The 23,465-nt window shown below is 43.1% G+C and overlaps 1 protein-coding gene across 4 annotated transcripts in view; it reads left to right on the top strand.

Annotated features, from left to right (window-relative positions):
- KCNQ2 (potassium voltage-gated channel subfamily Q member 2) overlaps positions 1 to 23,465 on the top strand; it is a 233,310-nt gene that overhangs the window by 127,518 nt on the left and 82,327 nt on the right. For 3 of the 4 annotated variants that reach the window (XM_033914169.1, XM_033914168.1, XM_033914171.1), the window contains exons 9-10: positions 2,418 to 2,441; positions 6,960 to 7,028. In XM_033914169.1, coding sequence (XP_033770060.1) covers positions 2,418 to 2,441; positions 6,960 to 7,028 — 93 coding nt within the window. The remainder of the gene's footprint in view (positions 1 to 2,417; positions 2,442 to 6,959; positions 7,029 to 23,465) is intronic. The other variant, XM_033914170.1, reaches the window with a different exon arrangement.

The raw sequence follows: 23,465 nt of genomic DNA on the forward strand, positions 1-23,465 counted from the left end.
TGAATAAAACACAGAAACATAGATTTCCCCAATAACCTTGCCCTATTACCCCAGGTGTAAATACTCAAAAGTCAAAATTAGGACAGAAATAGCCCCCCCTTCCCTGAATGTGTAAGAAAATAAACAAAAATTGACTCATAATCAAAGACCTACTATAGTGAAGTAATATAAGATGTCAATGGGCCCCAAACCATTTTAAATAAATTACTGTGCCCCAAACTATCAGCATTCATTTTTTCATTCCTATAGCTGGAGCACAGATTTGCCCAACAGAAAGGAAAATTTAGGTGATCGTAATTCTTCCAATTATGGGTTACCATCTGCATGGTTATCGCTGTCATGATTAGGAAAAGACGGCATTTATATTGATCCATAGGGGGCTTAACATGTAATAATGTTCCACATATGACTGCCTCATACATCAGTGGAATTGATGATTCCAATATGTTGTTAATCTTATCCCATATTGACTTCCAAAAGTTGAGTAGCAAAGGACAATAGAACAACAGATGATCCAGTATCCCAATGTCTAGATTTAAATGTTTTCTAAAGGAGAGATAAGTTGATTAAAATGTTATCTGGAGAGGAAGGCCATTGCAGACCTGAGCAGTTTGAGATAAAAAGTAGGTTTCAAGAAATTGTTTTCATGGAAATATATTTAAAAGAAGGAAAGTTTAATAATAATAATAATAATAATAATACCAATGGTTCTAAATGTACACCTCTTAGAAGAAAATATAATGAAATTGACAAGGAGAATAGGACAAGACCATGTAAGATCTTAAGAATAACTTGTTTGTGCGACTCACAAATGGAAGATTAGATTAGAAATAAAAGTAGCCAATGCAAGGAAACAAGTTAGTACCGTAATCCTCGTTTGTTTAAAAATCAGTCTGGTGACCATGGTCTGCAGCAGTTAAAGCTACTTCAAGTTCTTAACAGAAAGCCCAGAATAGATAGCATTGTAGTAGCCTGGTGGTCACTTTACCAATCCCTTTTCACTGTTAAAAAAGAACTTGGTGGGTTAGTGGACTCCAGCCCACTTCCTAACCCCCCCCCCCCCACCATTGTTAAAAAAAAAAAAAATCCTGGTGGTATAGTGAACCCTACAGTACAAAAAAAAAAAGCCTGATAGTCCAGTGAGACCCTCACCCAAAACAACTTCAGCCCCCCTAACTGGAAGAAAACAGGAACGACGCCCATTCGCCCCTGCTTCTGGACCCCACCATTACCATGATGGCGGCATCCCACCCTACTGACATTTTTGGCTTCAGCTTCAGTTCCGGCTGAAATTGAGACGAGTTTCAACCATGGATCCAGTTTCGGCTGAATCCCAAACCACAGGTTTTAGTTAGCTTTTAATTAAAATGTACCTTGTATTTAAATGCAGCCTGGCTTCACTAATGGTTTCAGCGCTTGCAAGGAAACCATTTGAGCATTCTGTGCATTGTTCCCACTAAGCTGAGCAGGAGTCCTCCATCTACAGTCCTGTCAGTGGGGGGAGTGCTGTTTCACTATTACTTTTTCAGTGAGTGACAGGCAAAGCTCTGCAGGACTCCAGGGAACCTGCATGGCTTTAGTGATTGAAAGCACAATATTGAGACACCTCACCTCCCTGGCAGGACTGTAGCTGGAGGACTGCCACATAGCTTAGAGGGAACAGTGATTCTGTGCACAAAAATGTGTACACAAACCTAGTGCAAACAGCATATTAACACTGGTGGTACTTCTGAGATAGATTCAAACTTATTCACAAGATTTGGGCCAATGTATTAACTGACAGAACTTCACCAGAGCCTAATAAAATAGTCATGGGTAATAATTTTTCAGCAGTATTAAACTTTAATATATGAGAGACAGTCCAATTATTGGATTTGCTATAGAGTTAGAAATTTTCAAACCGATAAGACCAAAATCTGTAAAGGATGTCGTGAAAAGTAAATATATCATTGGCATATGAGAGTAGATGTTCAACTTGTTCAAAATGAATTGTATTTAGAAAACACATAACAATATTTAAAAAAATAGTGCCTGTAGTGCCCGTATAAAAATAAAATAGAAAAAATAATATTCACAAAAGTGGGAAACCCTTGGGCAAGTATATGAAAATATACCATCTTTCTTCATCTTGGTATCTGCAGTACTTAATACCTACTGTACTTAATGTCTTCAGTACTTGATATCTGCAGTGCTTAGTTTCTGCAGTGCTTAGTGTCTGCAGTGTTCGGTGGGTGCAATGCTTAGTATCTGTGGTACTTGGTATTTGCGGTGTGAGGTATCTGCACCAGCTCTGCATATACCAGGTGAATACCAGCAGCAGACTGGCTAATTTTACTTTAATTTCTCCCTTTTTCTTTTGTTCTTTCTGGTTTTATTTTCTCCTGTCCCCTCTTTTTTGTGTGAAATCACCTGCCCAGCTCGCAGCCCTATGGTGCATCCAGGTATGAAGTGCATGTGATGGGGGTGAGGGGCTTGTCCTACTTGTGCCAGAGTAATTCTCCATATCGTCCCCTCTTTCTCAGATAATGTGAGTGTGAGCATGAACGCAGCAACTTCAGATGCAAATACATTCAAAACACATTGGTCCCCCTTCCTTAAACTACCTGTCAAATAATCCTCTGCCTCATAAAGGAGCAAACCAAGCCAGGTGACTCTTTTCCATTCTTCATGTGGATCTTTAACCATAAATTCTGGGAAAGATACATTGTAAGAATAATTGGTACCATCTCCTTACCAGATCTGTCTCAAAGCAACATGCTGTGTTGCCACTTCATTGGCAAGAGCTGGCCCATGGATTTGCTCTCATCCTGCTCTTGTCTGAGGTTGCTGCTCATTACCCATCATCCTCTCTTCTTCACATTGCTGCATGGCAGCTCCATTCCTGTCTCTGGTCCTGAACTGTTTTAATTCGGTAGTTGTTGTTCTCATTGTCTCATACAGAACTGGACATTTGTTAACTGGCTGGAACAGTAACTGGCTTTTTAGTCTGTTTGTATATTGTAGCTAGAGAAGCTTCCACCCCTTCTCATGTAAACAGAGAATTATAATTCTAAAGGAATAATTCAAGAGCTAGGCCCCCTTTTATGAAACCGCTGCATTAGGCTTTTTTTATCGCTGGCTGTGGCAGTATTAGCTCTGACACTCATAGGAATAATATGAGCGTCTGAGCTTTTACCACCGTGACTGGTGATAAAAAACCTAATTGAGGCATTGTGGTGTTTTCACAGTTTTTAATATTCTGTATTGTATATCCTTAATACGATGCCATATTAATCTGCATGTTCTGTTACTAAAACCTTTAATAAAAATTTTCTGGACTTAAAAAAAAAAAAAAAAAAAAGCCTAATGCGGCTTCATAAAGGGGGGGGGGGGAGGGGGTAGGGTAAGACTCAATATCATTCTTTTTATAATTAATTATCAATTTAATTAAAAGGTGACTTTGGGCAGCCAGTGTAGCTACAGTGTGACTTTCGGGTTCTGATGTCATCAATTACTATCCTGTAGACTGATGATGTCAAACAAGGTCAGCACTCCTCTTTTGATAGATATTAGGCATACTACATATAGTCAACAACACATCTGAGTTGGATCTATGGGAAATTCACATGATTAATGTAAAGACCACAATTTTACAAGGTGGATTAGATCATAGGCAGGCTACCAACTTTAATAAATAAGCATCCACACATTTCTACAGAATTCTTAGATCCCCATTTGTATTCAGACAGACAGATTATGTAGTATAGAACTACATATTGGTCATGGAAAACCTGGATTCTATGCAGACTTTGATCGCTTTCATGGGTCCACATTAATATACCAATAATGGGATTCCTCCATGCCATTGAAGGGCCCATGTGGTCTCCAATACTCATAAACAGTGATAGTTTAGAATAATTCTTCTCTTCTGGAGAAGGTCTTACAGCATGCAGGAAGTGTACAATCCATCCACCCACTCATCTTGGAATACAGAGATGAGTCCTGACTCTGATTTGTGATAGGTAGGGGGGTATTTCTGATCCCAGTATTCTCCCCACTTCCCTTTCAAGCCCTCAGGATGTGCTTGCACCTCTGCTTTCCTTAGTGTATTCTGTGGTGGTGTTGTGGTTGTGGCTATTGTGTTGCACTTTGTACTGGAACAATAATTTGTGGGTTGTGTCTTGCATAAGCAATGGAATATGACATGATTGGACTTGTGTAAGTGATTATCACATATCTCAAGCTGTGCTTCATGTTGTGACTGATTCTTGTTCACTGCTTGATACATGAATCCTATTCCTATTGTTACTGGAACATGGGGAGAAAGTTAGGACAGACTAGACCTGATCATGTGATCACCGTTAGCCAATCAGCTTGTTCTCTTGGTGCCTTAGATATGGAAAGACAAACGTGATCTCTAATAAAGACAAGGAGCAGCACTGCTAGCTAGGGCAGTCACCAGAAGATAGGGATGGGTATTCATTTTCTACAATATATGAAATGTCAACAACATATTCTATGTCACTACCAAATGAAAATGAGCAGAATAAACAAAAAAAAATGATTGTTTTATTGTTTGCTGATAATAGCACACATTCTTTCAAGAGAGTGCACACTATTTGCAAAGAGAGCACCCATTGCACACGTGCAAACCACGGCACGCGCATAGATAGTGCTTGCTTTTTGCACACAGTACACCCTCTTTCCAAAGAGCGCACGTGCAATGACTTTTGCTCATGTGACAAAAAAAAAAAAATGGGCAAACGAAAATGAATAAAACAAACATTCTCAGAAATGACAAAGGAAATGACACAAAATGAACATTTTCTGGATGCCCATCTGAACCAGGGGACTTTTTGGCACCCCTGACACACTAACTCATGGAGCAGTCTGTCACTAGGGCTCCAGTTTCCTTCTCAGCAGACAGTGAAACTTTGCTATAAGTATAGATTTAAACTTTTTATGTAAAGCAATATCTAAAAGTCATCAAGGGTTTTGCTGTAATATAAAAAGCAATTGACCTTAGTCATGGTTAGGAAAAACTTATGAGCCTTTACAGTGATTCCCACCAATCACTGTGTTCATTTTACAGCCACTCCTTGGAGGCAACAACTTATATAATGGTGGACAGTAGTGCTGCCCGATTCAGGAAAAAAATTTTCAATTCAATTCAGCCAATTGAATCGATTTTCCTGCCCAATTGGGTGGTTTTTTCCAAATCACCCAAGGTTTATTTTATAGCCTCTTCACCCCCTTTGCCCTCTCCTACCCACACTGGCACTGTGGTGTAAACAAAATAAACAAACAAAAAAAACTTTTCCTCTCTGTTAAATCCTAGCTCACGTTCACGGTCTAACACCAGCTCTGGCAGGATACACATTTGAAATCTGACATATTGTAATCACAAAACAGAAAATAAAATTATTTTTCCTACCTTTTGTTGTCTGGTTATTTTTCAAATCATGTTGGTCCCATGTTGGTCTTCTGATCAGGCTCTCCTTCTTTTTTCTTTCTCCGTGCTAACCATCCATCTTCCATCTCTGTCCTCCCCTTCTGTTTCCCTTTCCTCCCCTGGAGGCCTGGCATCTTTCCTTTTGCTCATCTTCATCCCCCTGCAGCTTCATCAATGGAAGATCCACCATCTCTCCTTTTCTCAACTACCTTTTCATCCAGCATCTCTCTCCTGTGTCCCTGTCCCTATTCTCCTCTCCAGTACTGTCCCCCTTGTGTCCCTATTCCTATGCTCCCTCCATGCCCAGCATCTTATCTCTCCCCATATCCAGCTTCTTCTTTCTCTCTTCCTTACCTCCTGTATCCCCTTCCCCAGGTACAGGCTTTATCCTACTATCTCTCCTGCCATCCTGCACCCTTCCCACCTACTTTGGAGTAGTATCTGTCCCTCTTGTACCCTTCCCCATGTGGTCTTGTATTTCTCTCTCCCTCTCTCCATTAGTTCAGCACCTCTCCTCTACTTTCCTCCCCCTCTTTTTGGTTTGGTCTCTCTCTTCCCTTCACTTCATCCCAGGTCTAGCATCTCCCCTCCCCTCTCTTACTTCTTCCTCCTCCTCCCCCCTCTGCACAGGCCTGCCTCCCAGCTGTGAAGGCCTACTCCCTCCGCACAGGCCTGCCCTCCCCTGCCATGAAGGCACTCTTCCTCCTCCTCCCCGCTGCAAAGGTCTGCTCCCCCCGCAAGCCTGCATGTTCCCCCAGCTTCCCCGCTCTTACTTTAAGCAGCTAATACAGCTGCCTGCAGGATTGCTGGTGCTATAGCGATCCCTGCAGCTGCCCGTCATCCTCAGCTGCACGTTCTCTCTGCCGCGATCCTGCCCCTGACGTCAGAGCAGGGGCAGGACCCCACCAGCAATCCTGCAGGCTGCCGTATTAGCTGCTTAAGGTAAGAGCAGGGAAGGTGGGGTAACATGCAGGCCTTTCTGACTGACCCTCCCCCCTCAAGCAAGAGCGGCAGCGGATGGCCAGCAAGAGGCAGCGCCACCGCTCCTGCTTTAGGAAGGTGTGGAGGAAGGGTTCGTCATTGAATCGGGAGGCCGATTTTTTTTTTTTTAAATTGAATCGATTCGAATTGATTCACCTGATTCGAATCGGTAAATCAATTTGAATCGTGAATTGGGCAGCACTAGTGGACAGTGTCTCTTTAATTCAAAGGATGTGATTGCTAAAATGTAACTGCTAAATAATGTCCATCCAGTTACAATGTGGCTGCATGGTGGTTAAAAATTAATGATGTACCAGATTGATGATTGTGAGATTAGTAATTATTACATATTATAGATGCATTTAGTTCTAGAAGTCCAATTACAGTGCAGCAAAGCAATGAGTAGTGTTTATAGTAAAAGCTACTTCCCCTGCAGTGCACATAGAATGTTGCAGAAATACGTAGCATATTGGCAGAGTTGCTGAGGAGGAGCTGTCTGCAGGGGTGACTATAAGACTATAACACTTCTCTCTTCTTACTATCTCAGGCTAATTCCACCACTGAACCAGCTGGACCTCCTGCGGAATCTGAAGAGCAAGTCAGGACTTGCATTCAGGTTAGATGGGGAGGGGGCATATCATCACAGGGGTGCAAGGAGAGGGTACACACCTTTAGAGGGGCACTATGGAGAGAGTTACAGAAGAAAGAGAAATCCAAATCAGTGAAAAGATGCAAGAAAGACCCTTTAATGTGACTAATGAAACTCATTTGTAATTCGTATTTAGAACTCTAGTGAATCAAGAGGAGGTACTGGGTGGATTAAAACATTAGGTTTATTCTTAATGTGAAGGAATGTGAGGTGGGGCAATAGGTTTGACCTGGCTCAGACTGCCTGTTGACCTTTATTTCATATATGTGTTAAGATAAGTGTCTTGTTCTGATGTGTGAGGAGAGCAGCATGTCTCTAGTACAGTAACGCCAAAGTATCTATTCACAAGTGTTGGGTGAGGTGAAACAGAGCAGGGTGGGTGGGGATGAGCATCTAGAAGGTATCCTGCTATTTCAAGGACAATTTCCTGCGACTATTTGCCACTGTTAGACAGGTAACATTGTTCCAAATGCTTCCTTCAAGATTTAGGAAAAGATACTTCAGGTTTCCACTGTTCTAAGCTTTGTCCTTGTGGAGGATTCTCTAATAACAAAACACCTAAAGAAATTTTCAAAGGAACATTTATTTTATGCCCAGAGTTGGACGGAATAATGCACAGATGCTCTATGACAAATGTACACCTGATTTACTTGGCACAGCTCTGGACAGCTTTGAAAATTTCTTGTTATAATCTGAGTGTGCAAGTTCTGCCTACATTTAGGTGATCATGTTACAGAAAGACGGGAGATATTGTGCAAAAGTAGGTGCTATATTTCTGTGTACCTATATCTTACACAGGTAGATCCTTGAGCTATTTTATAATAACCATTTTCTATATGGAAAACATACTTTACATATAGAAAATGTTTTATAAAATTATCCTCAAAGTCTCTTGTGGAGATAGCCAAGGCATGAAGATGCTGTGGGAAGATGAACTGTTACTTGTGCGGATGACATCTATCTAAGATTCTTGAGGTTGGCCAAATCTCTCCCTTCATGTTGAGTGGGTTTTAGCAGCCCTCCTTATGCTTGTAGAACAGATCTGCTTTAAAAGTCATAAATCTGAATAGTTCTGAATTTAGAAGAAACAACCATCAGATGGTGAAGTCCCAGGGAGCTCCTGTATCTGACTCTCATAGTAACATAGTAACATAGTAGATGACGGCAGATAAAGACCCGAATGGTCCATCCAGTCTGCCCAACCTGATTCAATTTTAATTTTTTAATTTTTTCTTCTTAGCTATTTCTGGGCAAGAATCCAAAGCTTTACCCTGTACTGTGCTTGGGTTCCAACTGCCAAAATCTCTGTTAAGACTTACTCTAGCCCATCTACACCCTCCCAGCCATTGAAGCCCTCCCCGGCCCATCTTCCACCAAACGGCCAAATACAGACACAGACCGTGCAAGTCTGCCCAGTACTGGCCTTAGTTCAATATTTCATCTTATTTTCTGATTCTAGATCCTTTGTGTTCATCCCACGCTTCTTTGAACTCAGTCACGGTTTTACTCTCCACCACCTCTCTCGGGAGCGCATTCCAGACATCCACCACCCTCTCCATAAAGTAGAATTTCCTAACATTGCCTTTGAATCTACCACCCCTCAACCTCAAATTATGTCCTCTGGTTTTACCATTTTCCTTTCTCTGAAAAAGATTTTGTTCTACGTTAATACCCTTCAAGTATTTGAACGTCTGAATCATATCTCCCCTGTCTCTCCTTTCCTCTAGGGTATACATATTCAGGGCTTCCAGTCTCTCCTCATACGTCTTCTGGCGCAAGCCTCCTATCATTTTTGTCGCCCTCCTCTGGACCGCCTCAAGTCTTCTTACGTCCTTCGCAAGACACGGTCTCCAAAATTGAACACAATACTCCAAGTGGGGCCTCACCAATGACCTGTACAGGGGCATCAACACCTTCTTCCTTCTACTGACTATGCCTCTCTTTATACAGCCCAGCATCCTTCTGGCAGCAGCCACTGCCTTGCCACACTGTTTTTTCGCCTTTAGATCTTCGGACACTATCACCCCAAGGTCTCTCTCCCCGTCTGTGCATATCAGCTTCTCTCCTCCCAGCATATATGGTTCCTTCCTATTATTAATCCCCAAATGCATTACTCTGCAATTCTTTGCATTGAATTTTAGTTGCCAGGCATTAGACCATTCCTCTAACTTTTGCAGATCCTTTTTCATATTTTCCACTCCCTCTTCGGTGTCTACTCTGTTACAAATCTTGGTATCATCTGCAAAAAGGCACACTTTTCCTTCTATCCCTTCAGCAATGTCACTCAGAAACATATTGAACAGGATTGGCCCCAGCACTGATCCCTGAGGGACTCCACTACTCATCTTTCCTTCCTTCGAGCGACTTCCGTTAACCACCACCCTCTGGCGTCTGTCCGACAGCCAGTTTCTGACCCAGTTCACCACTTTGGGTCCTAACTTCAGCCCTTCAAGTTTGTTCAACAGCCTCCTATGAGAAACTGTATCAAAGACTTTGCTGAAATCCAAGTAAATTACATCTAGCATATGTCCTCGATCCAGCTCTCTGGTCACCCAATCAAAAAATTCAATCAGGTTCGTTTGGCAAGATTTACCTTTTGTAAAGCCATGTTGTCTCGGATCCTGTAACCCATTAGATTCAAGGAAATACACTATCCTTTCTTTCAGCAACACTTCCATTATTTTTCCAACAACTGAAGTGAGGCTCACCGGCCTGTAGTTTCCTGCTTCATCCCTGTGACCACTTTTATGAATAGGGACCACATCCGCTCTCCTCCAATCCCCAGGAATCACTCCCGTCTCCAGAGATTTGTTGAACAAGTCTTTAATAGGACTCGCCAGAACCTCTCTGAGCTCCCTTAGTATCCTGGGATGGATCCCGTCTGGTCCCATCGCTTTGTCCACCTTCAGTTTTTCAAGTTGCTCATAAACACCCTCCTCCGTGAACGGCGCAGAATCTACTCCATTTTCTCGTGTAACTTTGCTAGACAATCTCGGTCCTTCTCCAGGATTTTCTTCTGTGACTCCAGGTTAGGGATCAGCAAACTTTCTGCTCTAACTAAACTAAACTAAACTAAACCTTAAGTTTGTATACCGCATCTTCTCAATAATCGTAGAGCTCGGCACGGTTTACAGGAACTGGTATAAAGAAGGAACTCCAATGAAGGGTTACAGGAACTTAGTATAAAGAATGTTTAGAGGGACTTAGTATACCATAGAGGGAGGAAGTATTACATTTTTGAGAATAGCCAGGCTTTCAGATGTTTTCGGAATAGTTGGAGGGAGCCCAGATTCCGAAGTGGGATAGTAAGGTTATTCCAGAGCTCTGTGATTCTGAAGGAGAGGGATATCCCTAGTTTTCCTGCATGGGATACACCTTTTAATGAGGGGAACGATAGTTTGAATTTTTGGGTGGATCTGGTGGTATCAGGATTCGAGAAATTCCAAGATAGTGGAATAAGGGGAGGAAAGATGCCATGTAGGATCTTAAAAGGTAGGCAGGCACATTTAAAGTGAACTCTAGAGATTACTGGAAGCCAGTGAAGTTTGGACAGGAGCGGGGAGACATGGGGAGACTTGGGGAGACATGGTCAATTTTACTTTTTGTGAAGATTAGCTTAGGCACGGTATTCTGAATCTGCTGAAGTCTTTGAAGGCTTTTCTTGGTTAGACTTAAGTAGATGGAGTTACAATAGTCCAGTCTGGAAAGTATGATGGATTGATTGATTTTAACCATTTTTCATTCCCACTAGTCAGTGAAGAAGTCTGTTTCAGATAATTTGAAAAGTGGCTAAATTGAGCTCTACAGTTTCCCCCCTCCCTCCCAATGACCCGTTGGCATGCTTATTCTGTGAATATGATGACACGCTATGTACTTTGAGTGTTTATTTTCCTGAGTTATTTGATTGTCCCCTGAAGAACGCATCCCATATTGCCAAAACTTGGATCCTAGTTGGGACTTCTTCTTCAGTAAGACCTGATTCCAAGTCCAGTAATACTATTGGAACTTCATTTCTGTGCTCTATTTGGACTACATGATAATAAATGTAATTGTTGGTTGATACACATCTCGCTTGCCTTGTTTGACTCACATTGAGACAAGTATTCTTCTTACCTTTTGTTTGGACAAATCTTCCTGAAACATTCTAAGAGGGTTCTTCAAAACATTTCTGCACTTTCATATTTTGTTCAGGAAATGGTTGGGGCGGGAGAAGTGCTAACTAGTCAGTTAGGCAAGCCAGCTCATCTTGCAGGTAGTAGGAGAGCTGTTACACTGTAATGAAGATGGCTCTAAACTTACAATTTGCACCAAAGAGGAACAATGATCTGTCGTACATTTTTGTGGGCAGAAGGTGTACTGGGAGTAGAAATTAATCGCCACATGTGTGCTCAATTTGGGGGCAAAGTTCTCTCTCATAGAGTCATCTATGAGTAGGTAGAAATGTTTGAAAATGGCCATATGAATGTTACTGATACAGAGCACTCTGGACATCCAGCAACATAACATAACAACATAACATTGTATATCTATACTGCATAACCTTAAGTTCAATGCGGTTTGCAAAAGTTATACATAATAACAAAGGAAGAAAGCATTAGAGATTTAATTGACCAAATATTTTGAAAAAAGATAAATCTTCAGTTGTTTTCTAAAATGTTCATAAGAATGAGAAGAGAAGAACAATGGTTGAAAAACCTTATCATGGAAAGCTGCTTGAAATGAAAGCATATGATCATGCAATTTCTTGCTTTTACAACCCTTGACAGAAGGAAATGCGAAGAGTGCATGTGATTTTCTATTCTTTTGGGATGCTACTGAAAATCTATCAGCTAAATAGAGTGGGGCTAGACCAGGGGTGGGCACAGTTTCTGATTCGTGGGCCACAATGGGTTCTTAAATTTGCCAGAGGGGCCGGGTGACCGGGGAAGGGGAGGCACCGGGGGGAGGGAGGGGGGGTAACCGGAGGGGGAGGGGTCCGATGTGCCATAGAATGATGATGGTAAAAGAAAAGGCTAAGGCAGAAAGAAAGAAAGAACCCCTCCTCCCTCTCTCCCATTCCTCGTGCAGCAGAACCATAAGAACATAAGCAATGCCTCTGCCGGGTCAGACCTGAGGTCCATCGTGCCCAGCAGTCCGCTCACACGGCGGCCCAACAGGTCCAGGACCTGTGCAGTAATCCTCTATCTATACCCCTCTATCCCCTTTTCCAACAGGAAATTGTCCAATCCTTTCTTAAACCCCAGTACCGTACTCTGCCCTATTACGTCCTCTGGAAGCGCATTCCAGGTATCCACCACCCGCTGAGTAAAGAAAAACTTCCTAGCATTTGTTTTGAATCTATCCCTTCCAATTTTTCCGAATGCCCTCTTGTTCTTTTATGTTTTGAAAATTTGAAGAATCTATCTCTCTCTACTTTCTCTATGCCCTTCATGATCTTGTAGGTTTCTATCATGTCTCCTCTGAGTCTCCGCTTTTCCAGGGAGAAGAGCTCCAGCCTCTCCAATCTTTCAGTGTATGAAAGGTTTTCCATGCCCTTAATCATTCGTGTCGCTCTCCTCTGGACCCTCTCAAGTATTGCCATATCCTTCTTAAGGTACGGTGACCAATACTGAACACGGTACTCCAGGTGCGGGCGCACCATTGCCCGATACAACGGCAGGATGACTTCTTTTGTTCTGGTCGTAATACCATTTTTAATAATACCCAACATTCTGTTTGCCTTCTTCGCGGCTGCTGCGCATTGCGCCGTTGACTTCATTGTTGTATCCACCAGTACACCCAAATCTCTTTCAAGGCTACTTCCCTCTAATACTAATCCCCCCATTTGGTAGCTGAACATCGGGTTCTTTCTCCCTATATGCATGACCTTGCATTTCCCTACATTGAATTTCATCTGCCATTTATTCGCCCACTCCTCCAGTTTGTTTAGGTCCCTTTGTAGGTCCTCACACTCTTCCATAGTTCTAACCCTTCTATAGAGTTTAGTGTCGTCCGCAAATTTTATAACTTCACATTTCGTCCCCGTTTCCAGGTCATTTATAAATATATTGAACAGCAGCGGTCCAAGTACAGACCCCTGCGGAACTCCGCTCGTGACTTTCCTCCAGCCCGAGTAGTGACCCTTCACTCCAACCCTCTGTCTCCTGCCTGCCAACCAGTGTTTGATCCATCTGTGTACGTCCCCTTCCACCCCGTGGTTCCCTTACCCAGCTTCCATCCTTCCCTCCCTCCCATCCCTCGTTCAGCAGAACCCTTGCCCATGGGCCATAGTTTGTCCATGTCTGATCTATTTGTTGGTAGGATTCCCAAAACTAGCAAGATTCCATGCTACTTACTCTCCAATAAATAGGCAGTCAGTTACTGGTAGTTTCTACAGTCTACCTCAACATTTGTCCAAATTTTTAAAAACCCACCTACAGTTAAAGTTAAAAATTTTGGTCCTATGAAAGATGCTTTTGCAGTAATTCAGCAATATTTCACAAATTTAGAGAACTGGGCCACTCATCTTCTTAAACTCAATAAGGATCAAACAAGATGGAGCAGGAAAGCGTAAAAGAGGAAGCAGCCAAGGGCCCATTTGCTAGCCAGGGCCGGCAGAAGGAAGGGGCGAGTCGGGGGCTCTGGCAAACTTTCTAGTGCTACAGGCAATGAGCGAAAGGGCGTGTGGAAGAAGGCTCGGCTGCACCAAGAGCCCCATTTCCTGTCTCACCGTTAGCGGCAGAGGCGCGAGGAGAGCGGCGTCGCACTCACGAAAGAAAGGGAGGGAGGGAGAAGGCTTCGAGAGTGTTGAGGCAGACATCTCTTACCCAGCAGCAGGATCTTGATGTTGCAGGCCGCCTTTTCGCCATCCTCACGCAGGCTCCAGTCGACCATCTTGCTCCTTACCTCGGCTGCCTTGTACTCGGCGCTCAGCATGCAGCCCATGACAGCAGAGGGTCCAACAGGCAGAGCCATGGAAAGCCAACTTTGCTTGCTCATGCTCTCTCGCTCCCGTGGGGCCTCACTCTCTTTCCCACATCTCTCTGCGGGCCTCATCCACTGGCAGACGAGCGCCAACACTGGCCAGTCCCTTCCTGCAGCTGCGGGCCAGATTAAACAACTAAACAGGCCGATTTGGCCCGCAGGCCGTATTTTGACCATGTTTGGGCTAAACCATAGGCAACTGTATAACATAAGCAACCCAGTTTGAAAATTATACATGCCTCCATAGGAAGCCAATGCAACTCATGATAAAAAGGAGTAACGTGATCGAACTTCTTCAGACCATAAATCAATCTCACCGCAGTGTTCTGAATCAGTTTCAATCTGGTTATGTTTTTCTTGGTACTTGTTAAATAAATGATACTACAATAGTTTAGCAAGCTCAGCAACAATGATTGGACCAAAAGTCTAAATGCAGAGATTTAGAAGTAAGGTCTAATAGTGCGTAACTTCCATAATGTATAATATCCCTTTTGAACTCAATCTGTTTTTTCATAGTTAAATTTTGATGAAATACGACTCCCAATATTTTAATAGATGAACAAATCGTATATTGAATTGTATTTACCATAATAGATGGTTCGTGAGGATTCTTATGAGAAGAGGCAAAAAATAATTTAGTCTTATCATGATTCAATTTCAGTTTAAATTCTGTCATCCATGAATCCATCAAATTCAGAACAAGTTCAATAGTGTGCGTGATATGGGTCAGTGTCATATTTTAAGGAATGATGATCGTAATATCATCAGCATAGCTGAATAGTTTTATTCCTAGATTGCTCAATTTGGAACCCAGGGAAGAAGAAGACACATTAAACAATATAGGCGAAAGTGGTGAGCCCTGGGGAACTCCACAGGGATTCTTCCAAATAGTGGACAAGACATTATTGAATCTAACCTGATATAAACGAGATTCAAGGAATCCCTTAAGCCAAGAAAATACTTTACCATGGATTCCAAAGGCATCCAGACATTCCAGCAATTTAGTATGGTCAACCAGATCGAAAGCGCTGCTCAAATCAAATTTGAGAACAAGTGAATTACGACACTTACTCAGCAAGCTATTTAGATAGTCCAGCAATGTAACCAGTACTGTTTCCGTGCTAAAATGAGATCTAAAACCTGATTGAGAATCATGCAATAGAGAATGTTGCTCCAGATATTTTGTTAATTGTATTTGGACCAAGCCCTCCATGAATTTTACAAAAAAAGGAAAGGATTCAACTGGTCTTTAATTAGATGTTAGAGATCTTGGTCACTACCACGCAGAATGAAGAAAGAGCCCTGGAACTGATTCGTGAAAACAGAAGAATTACAGTTGATCAGATGACTGAAAAGCTGAATGTGAGTGTTGGATCTGTATATTCCCTGATTCATGACAGCCTTAACTTTCATAAAATGTGTGCCAGATGGGTGCCTAAAGAGGAGCATAAGCGTAAGCACTTAATAATAATAATAATACTTTATTCTTATATACCATCAGACTAGGCGGTTCACAACAAATGGAGCTGAAACATACAGCGATAACTACAATACAAATGGAAATACATCAGATTATAAATATGAAAATCTCTTAAGGGCTCCTTTTACGAAGGTGCGCTAGGGTTTTTAGCGCACGCACAAAATTACCACACGCTATAGGGTGCGGTAGCTGAAAAACTATCGCCTCCTAAAAAAGAGGTGGTAGTGGCTAGCGTGCTCGGGAATTTAACGCATGCTATTGCGCCCATTAAGGCCCTAGTGCACCTTTGTAAAAGGAGCCCTAAGAGATTAAAACATGAAGCATTAAGATACAAACTTATCAAACAGTTGTGTCTTTAACAATTTTCTAAAATCAAAATAAGAAGAAACCGCTAGCATAATTTTTCCAAACCAAGCATTCAGTTCAGCGGCCTGAAAAGAGAGAGTTCTCTCAAGGAACTTCTTATAACGACAGGACTTAGTAGAAGGATATGTAAACAGATGGACTCTGCGTGTAGTCTTAGTTGAGTGGCTCAAAGAAAAATGAGGAACTAAGAAAGTCTGGAGACATCCCGAAGATTGATTTATAACAAAAACATGAAAATTTAAACAAAACTCTAGACTCAATCAGCAACCAATGAAGTTTCTGATAAAAAGGAGTAATATGCTCCCATTTTTTTTAAACCAAAAATGAGTCGAACTGCAGTATTTTGAACTGCAATTTTTTGAGAATTTTCTTATAGGCACCTAAATAAATAACATTACAGTAGTCGAGAATGCTTAAGACAGAAGACTGCACTAACAAGCGAAAAGAAACTTCCTCGAAATATTTCTTAATGGTGCGAAGCTTCTAAAGCACGAGAAACATTTCTTAAGTAATAAATCAGTATGTTGTTCCAGTGTAAGATATCTATCTAAAGTCACTCCCAATATTTCTAGAGACTGTTCTATATTATAGTGCAGTCCGTTCACATGTATCGTCGTTTCTTTGATCTTATCATTAGGAGTTGCATGAAAAAATTTAGTTTTTTCCGCATTTAATTCCAATTTAAAGGCAATCATCCAGAGTTCAATCTGACTCAGAATGTACGCTAAAGAATTTTTAAGCTCAGATGACAAGCAGATTAATGGGATGACTATGATAACGTCATCCGCATAAATGTAAAACTTAAGATTTAAACTTTGCAAGAGATTTCCCAAAGAAACAAGATAAATGTTAAACAAAGTAGGGGACAGAGGCGAACCCTGCGGAACCCCACAGAAATTTTCCCAACGATAGGATAAACTGTTGTCCTTGAACACCTGGTACAATCTTTTACCCAGGAATCCAAGAAACCAGTTCAAAATGTTTCCCGCAATACCAATAGATTCCAAAGAATCTAAAAGGATGGTATGGTCTACCAGATCAAAAGCGCTGCTCAGATCTAACTGCAAAATCAAAGCACTTGTACCTTGACTAAATAGTGAGTGAAGATAATCTAACAAAGAGGCCATGATTGTTTCGGTACTAAAGCCTGACCGGAAGCCAGATTGATTATCTTGTAAGATATTAAACTTATCCAAGTATGTAATTAGTTCTGTGTTTACCACACCCTCCAGTAATTTAACAGAGTAATACTGGCAATGGGTCTTAATTTAGATGCCATACTGGATGATTCTTTTGGATTTTTTCTAATTGGTGTAATCAAAATTTGACCCAGTTCCTCTGGAAACTTCCCTATGGATAGTAAGAAATTAACCCAAATCAACAGGTTAGCCTTAAAAGTGACAGGGGCAACTCTCATAACGTTCGGGGGGCAGCTATCAAGCCTACAGTACGAATTGACATGCGTAGTATAAAACTTACTAAAAGTTTGCCAATTGATAGCTGTAAAAATGTTCCCAATATTTGGCCCGTTTTCATGAAGAAGGTGAAAACTCTGCAGCAAAGAGTCACCGGTGATGAAACGTGGATTCTAGAAAGCAAGCAGCAGAATATGCTATGGAAGCATACATCATCTCCTGTGGCAAAGAAATTCAAGATGCAACCGTCAGCAAGAAAGTTGATGTTGACCATCTTCTGGGATTTTCAAGGGCATATTCTTGAATCCTACCAGGAAATAGGAACAACTGTTACAAGTGCAATCTATTGTGACATGCTTCAAAGAGAGCTGAAACCCGGGAAGTCATGGAACATCCAGCATACAGTCCAGATTTAGCACCATCTGATTTCCACCTTTTTGGATCACTAAAAAATATTTAAGTTGCAGAAGATTTTCCTCTGACGATGACATGAAAGTGGCGGCACATTGGCTATGCGCTCAACCCCAAAAAAGTTAGTAGGACGCTGGGAAAAATGTATCGCAAAACAGGGTGATTATGTGGAAAAATGATGTCATTTGCATTTGAGATATTTAATAAATAGTGCTTAAAAAAAGAAAAGCGTGGCAACTTTTTGAAGATCCCTCGTATACGGTGACCTCTTTCTTCTGCACAGTAGAAAATTATGCTTCCTAAGAAATGGTGGTGATGGGGGACTTCAACTACCCTGGGATAGACTGGAGTATCGGGCACTCAAGTTGCGAGAGAGAGACCAAATTCCTGGAAGCCACAAGGGACTGCTTCCTGGAACAGCTGGTCACGGAACCTACACGAGGAGAAGCTACTCTTGATCTAATCTTCAGTGGACTGGGGGGACCTGCAAAGGAAGTAGCGGTATTAGACCCACTGGGGAACAGCGATCACAACATGATCCAGTGCAGACTAGAACTGGGATCATCCAGGGTGAAAAGAACCACAACAACAGCGCTCAACTTCAGAAAAGGGAATTATGATGCAATGAGGAAAATGGTGGGGAAGAAACTCAACGGCAGCACAAGGAAGGTAGAGTCCGTAGAAAGCGCCTGGACCCTGCTCAAGCGTACGGTGCACGAAGCACAGAACCTGTACGTCCCCAGGTTCAGAAAAGAGTGCAAGAAAAATCGAATAAAGAACCCAGCATGGATAACGGCAGCTGTAAAAAAGGCGATCAGTAACAAGAAAGCATCGTTCAAAAAATGGAAACAGGACCAAACGCAGGCCAACCAAAAGGAACACAAGGAAAGCCAGAAGGAGTGCCACCGAGTGGTTAGGAGAGCAAAGAGGGAATATGAAGAGAGACTAGCGGGAGAGGCAAAAAATTTCAAATCATTCTTCAGGTACGTAAAGGGAAAGCAACCAGCGAGGGAGGAAGTGGGGCCCTTGGATGATGGGGATAGAAAGGGAGTAGTGAGGGAGGAAAAAGAAATAGCTGACAAGTTAAATGACTTCTTTACGTCGGTCTTCACGAGGGAGGACACATCCAACATTCCGGAACCAGAGGAAATAGAAAATGGAGATCAAGATAGCAAGCTGGTCCAATTAGAGGTGAGCCAGGAGGATGTCCTCAGGCAGATAGACAAGCTAAAGAGCGACAAGTCACCAGGTCCGGACGGCATTCACCCAAGGGTGCTCAAGGAATTAAGGAATGAAATAGCAGAGACACTTCAGCAAATATGCAACCTATCCCTAAAAACTGGAGAGATCCCGGAGGACTGGAAAATAGCTAATGTCACGCCCATCTTCAAGAAGGGTTCGAGGGGCGACCCGGGAAACTATAGGCCGGTAAGCCTCACATCGGTCCCGGGAAAGATGATGGAGGCACTGATTAAGGACAGCATCTGTGACCATATCGAAAAAAATGGACAGCTAAGGTCGAGCCAGCATGGGTTCTGCAAGGGTAGGTCGTGCCTCACAAACTTGTTGTACTTCTTTGAGGGGGTAAATAACCAGGTGGACAAAGGTGAACCCATAGACATAATTTACCTAGACTTCCAGAAAGCCTTCGATAAGGTACCACATGAGCGGTTGCTCAGGAAGCTATGGAATCATGGGGTGTGCGGGGAGGTCCACCGATGGATCAAAAACTGGCTGGCAGACAGGAAGCAGAGGGTTGGTGTAAAGGGCCATTACTCGGACTGGCAAGGGGTCACGAGCGGGGTTCCTCAAGGATCGGTGCTGGGACCGCTCCTGTTTAACATATTCATTGACGACCTGGAGGCGGGAACAAAATGCGAGGTCATCAAATTCGCAGATGACACCAAACTATTCAGCAAGGTTGAAACCACGGTTGACTGCGAGAATCTCCAAAGGGATCTTACGACATTGGAAGAATGGGCGAAAAAGTGGCAAATGAGCTTCAATGTAGGGAAATGCAAGGTCATGCATATAGGGAGAAGGAACCCGATGTTCACTTACAAAATGGGGGGATCAATGCTAGGGGTCAGTAATCTGGAAAGAGACTTGGGAGTGATGGTAGACACGACATTGAAGGCGTCGGCACAGTGCGCCACAGCCTCGAGGAAAGCAAACCAAATGTTAGGTATCATTAAGAAGGGTATCTCGACCAGAACGAAGGAAGTCATCCTGCCACTGTACCGGGCTATGGTGCGCCCGCATCTGGAATACTGTGTACAGTACTGGTCACCGTACCTCAAAAAGGACATGGCAATGCTTGAGGGAGTCCAGAGAAGAGCAACAAAACTGATTAAGGGTATGGAAAACCTTACATACACTGACAGACTGAAGAAGCTGGGGCTGTTCTCCCAGGAAAAGCGGAAACTCAGAGGAGATATGATAGAGACCTTCAAGATCCTGAGGGGCATCGAAAAGGTTGACAAAGACAGATTTTTCAATTTGAAAGAAACCACAAGAACAAGGGGTCACTCGATGAAATTGAAGGGGGACAGGTTTAAAACAAACGCAAGGAAGTACTTTTTCACACAGAGGGTGGTGGACACATGGAACACCCTTCCGGAGGCCGTGATAAGAAATAGCACAGTACAGGGTTTCAAGGATGACCTGGATAGGTTCCTGGAAGACAAAGGGATTGAGGGGTACAGATAAGAGCAGTGGAAGGTTTAGAGATAAGTGTAGAGGTAGGCAATAAAATTAGTCAGGGACCGCTGACCAGGCAATATGCCTGATGGGCCACCGCGTGAGCGGACCGCTGGGCTGGATGGACCTCTGGTCTGCCCCGGCGGAGGCGACTACTTATGTACTTATGTACTTAAGTTGGGCTGTTTTTGTTACAAGGTTTTATATGGTGCAGCCCCTACTTATCTGGCTAATAGTTTTTCCATAGCTACGCACAAATGCAGTAGAAAAACTCAAAGGAGGTTATTAAGGAATCCACTGTGCTAGGATTCAAAGGCAAATTAGATGCACATCTCCTTACGAGAGGCATAGAGGGATATGGGGGACTAAAACTACATCAGGTGTACAACTGACTGGGCCTCCGCGTGTGCGGATCGCCGGACTCGATGGACCATGGGTCTGATCCGGAGATGGAGGTTCTTCTTATGTTCTTAAATGCTATGATCTTTGGCAGTGAGCATTTCTGCAGTGGAGCCGGCACAATGCCTCTGTGACCTGAGCATTTCATTAGTGACCTAGAGATTAATACTGCTATTTCATATGATTGCTGGTTTTCCTGTAAGCATATCATAATCTCATAGTGAGACAAAATAGAGAACACAAACTGCACCTATCATTTTCAGGAAATGGAATGCATCAGGGAGAACTGAATATGCCAAATGATTTTTGCTGGCTTTGGAGTTGGAGAATTGGATATAGCAGAGCTGCCAAGTTACCCAGTTACAGGGTGGAGATATTTTTGGGCTAGTTGAATATACATCCTAATCCAATGTGGGATTTGTAGTCCCTGACTGAAATCAGAACCATAAGTTCCATAATGTGTCAGGATAGAGCTATCAAAAATGCAGGACTGTCCTGAAATCTTCTTGAAAGTTAGTGACTTGGGAAAGATAGGATTTGGGATTTAGCAGCACAAGGTGAGGTATATTCAGAAACAGTAGATATTTTTCTGTTCTCAGAAAACTTAAAATCTGAGTTTGTATCTGAGATAATGGAGAATAAAATGGCTTACCCACATCACAAGAGACAGCAGTAGGGTTTGAACTAGGTTTCTTTGACTCCTAATGTGGAACTTTGCATCGCTCCTGCCCATATCTTCTTAGACTGCTAGGGACCCACAAAGGTAGGTCCAGAGGGGCTTATGGAAATGGAGGATGGAAGGTCTGAGGCCTGGAGGGGAAATAAAAATGCCTTTAAAGATCTGAGAAATTGTCTATAATTGGTCATATATTTCAAAGTTAATGGTAGTAGATTCCAAATCTTAGTCACCTGAAAGGTAAAGGTTATTGCAAATGTCTTAAGAACATAAGAACATAAGCAGTGCCTCTGCCGGTCAGACCATAGGTCCATCCTGCCCAGCAGTCTGCTCCCGCGGCGGCCCAAACAGGTCACGACCTGTCTGAATCACTAGAAGGGGCTCCCTTGCCACCTTGGTATCTCGTTTAAGTCCTGCCTTCCTATCGAAGTCCTAGCCCTCCAGTCTTGCACATGCACGACCTGGTTGGTTTATACTCATTACCTGGTTAACATTCTATACTTGTGTTACATCCCAGCTCCTCCCTCAGTATCCCACGATCCCTTTATCCGTCAGGAATCTGTCCAATCCCTGTTTGAATCCTTGGACCGTACTCTGCTTGATCACTTCCTCTGATAGTGCATTCCAAGTGTCCACGACCCTCTGGGTGAAAAAAAAACTTCCTTGCATTTGTTTTGAACCTATCTCCCTTCAGTTTCTCAGAATGCCCCCTTGTATTTGCTGTCCCCTTTAGTCTGAAGAATCTGTCCCTATCCACCCTCTCTATGCCCCTCATGATCTTGAAGGTCTCTATCATATCTCCCCTGAGCCTCCTTTTCTCCAGAGAGAAGAGCCCCAGCCTTTCCAGCCTCTCGGCGTATGAGCAGTGTTCCAGCCCTCTTACCATTTTCGTTGCTCTCCTTTGGACTCTCTCAAGTACCGCCATGTCCTTCTTGAGGTGTGGCGACCAATACTGAACGCAGTATTCCAGATGTGGACGCACCATCGCTCGATACAATGGCATGATGACTTCCCGTGTTCTGGTTGTTATGCCCTTCTTTATGATGCCCAGCATCCTGTTGGCTTTTTTCGAGGCTGCTGCGCACTGTGCAGATGGTTTCAGTGATGCATCCACCAACACACCCAAGTCTCTCTCGAGTCTGCTGTCTCCCAACAATACCCCCCCCCCAATTTGTAGCTGAACAGCGGGTTCTTTTTCCCTATATGCATGACCTTGCATTTGTCCACGTTGAAGCGCATTTGCCATTTGTTTGCCCAGTCTTCCAGCTTGTCCAGGTCCCTTTGTAGGTCCTCACACTCCTCCCTGGTCCTAACTCTGCCGCACAGTTTGGTATCGTCTGCGAATTTTATAACCTCACACTTTGCCTCCTTTTCCAGGTCATTTATGAATATGTTAAAAAGCAACGGCCCCAGCACCGATCCCTGTGGCACACCGCTCGTGACTCCCCGCCAGTCAGAAAATTGACCCTTTACTCCAACCCTCTGCAGTCTACCCGACAACCAGTGTTTACCCGATAACCAGCCAGATATTAACTTGATGGTTGGTATATCAAAATTAATAAAACTTGAAACTTGTTTGATCCATCTGTGCACATCCCCTCCCACCCCGTGGTTCCACAGCTTCTTAAGTAGCCTTTCATGTGGCACCTTGTCGAAAGCCTTCTGAAAATCGAGGTAAATGATGTCTATGGGCTCCCCATTGTCCACCCGACTGCTTATTCCCTCAAAGAAGTACAGAAGGTTCGTTAGGCACGACCTTCCCTTGCAGAATCCATGCTGGCTTGTTCTCAGTAGGCCATTCCTCTCGATGTGCTCGCAAATGGCGTCCTTGATCATAGCTTCCACCATCTTCCCTATAATTGAAGTTAGGCTCACCGGCCTGTAGTTCCCGGGGTCACCCCTCGATCCCTTCTTGAAGATGGGTGTGACATTTGCCAATTTCCAGTCCTCTGGTACCTCACCAGTTTTCAAGGATAGGTTGCAAACATGCTGGA

This window comes from Geotrypetes seraphini, chromosome 11, assembly GCF_902459505.1.
Source record: "Geotrypetes seraphini chromosome 11, aGeoSer1.1, whole genome shotgun sequence".
Lineage (NCBI taxonomy): Eukaryota > Metazoa > Chordata > Amphibia > Gymnophiona > Dermophiidae > Geotrypetes > Geotrypetes seraphini.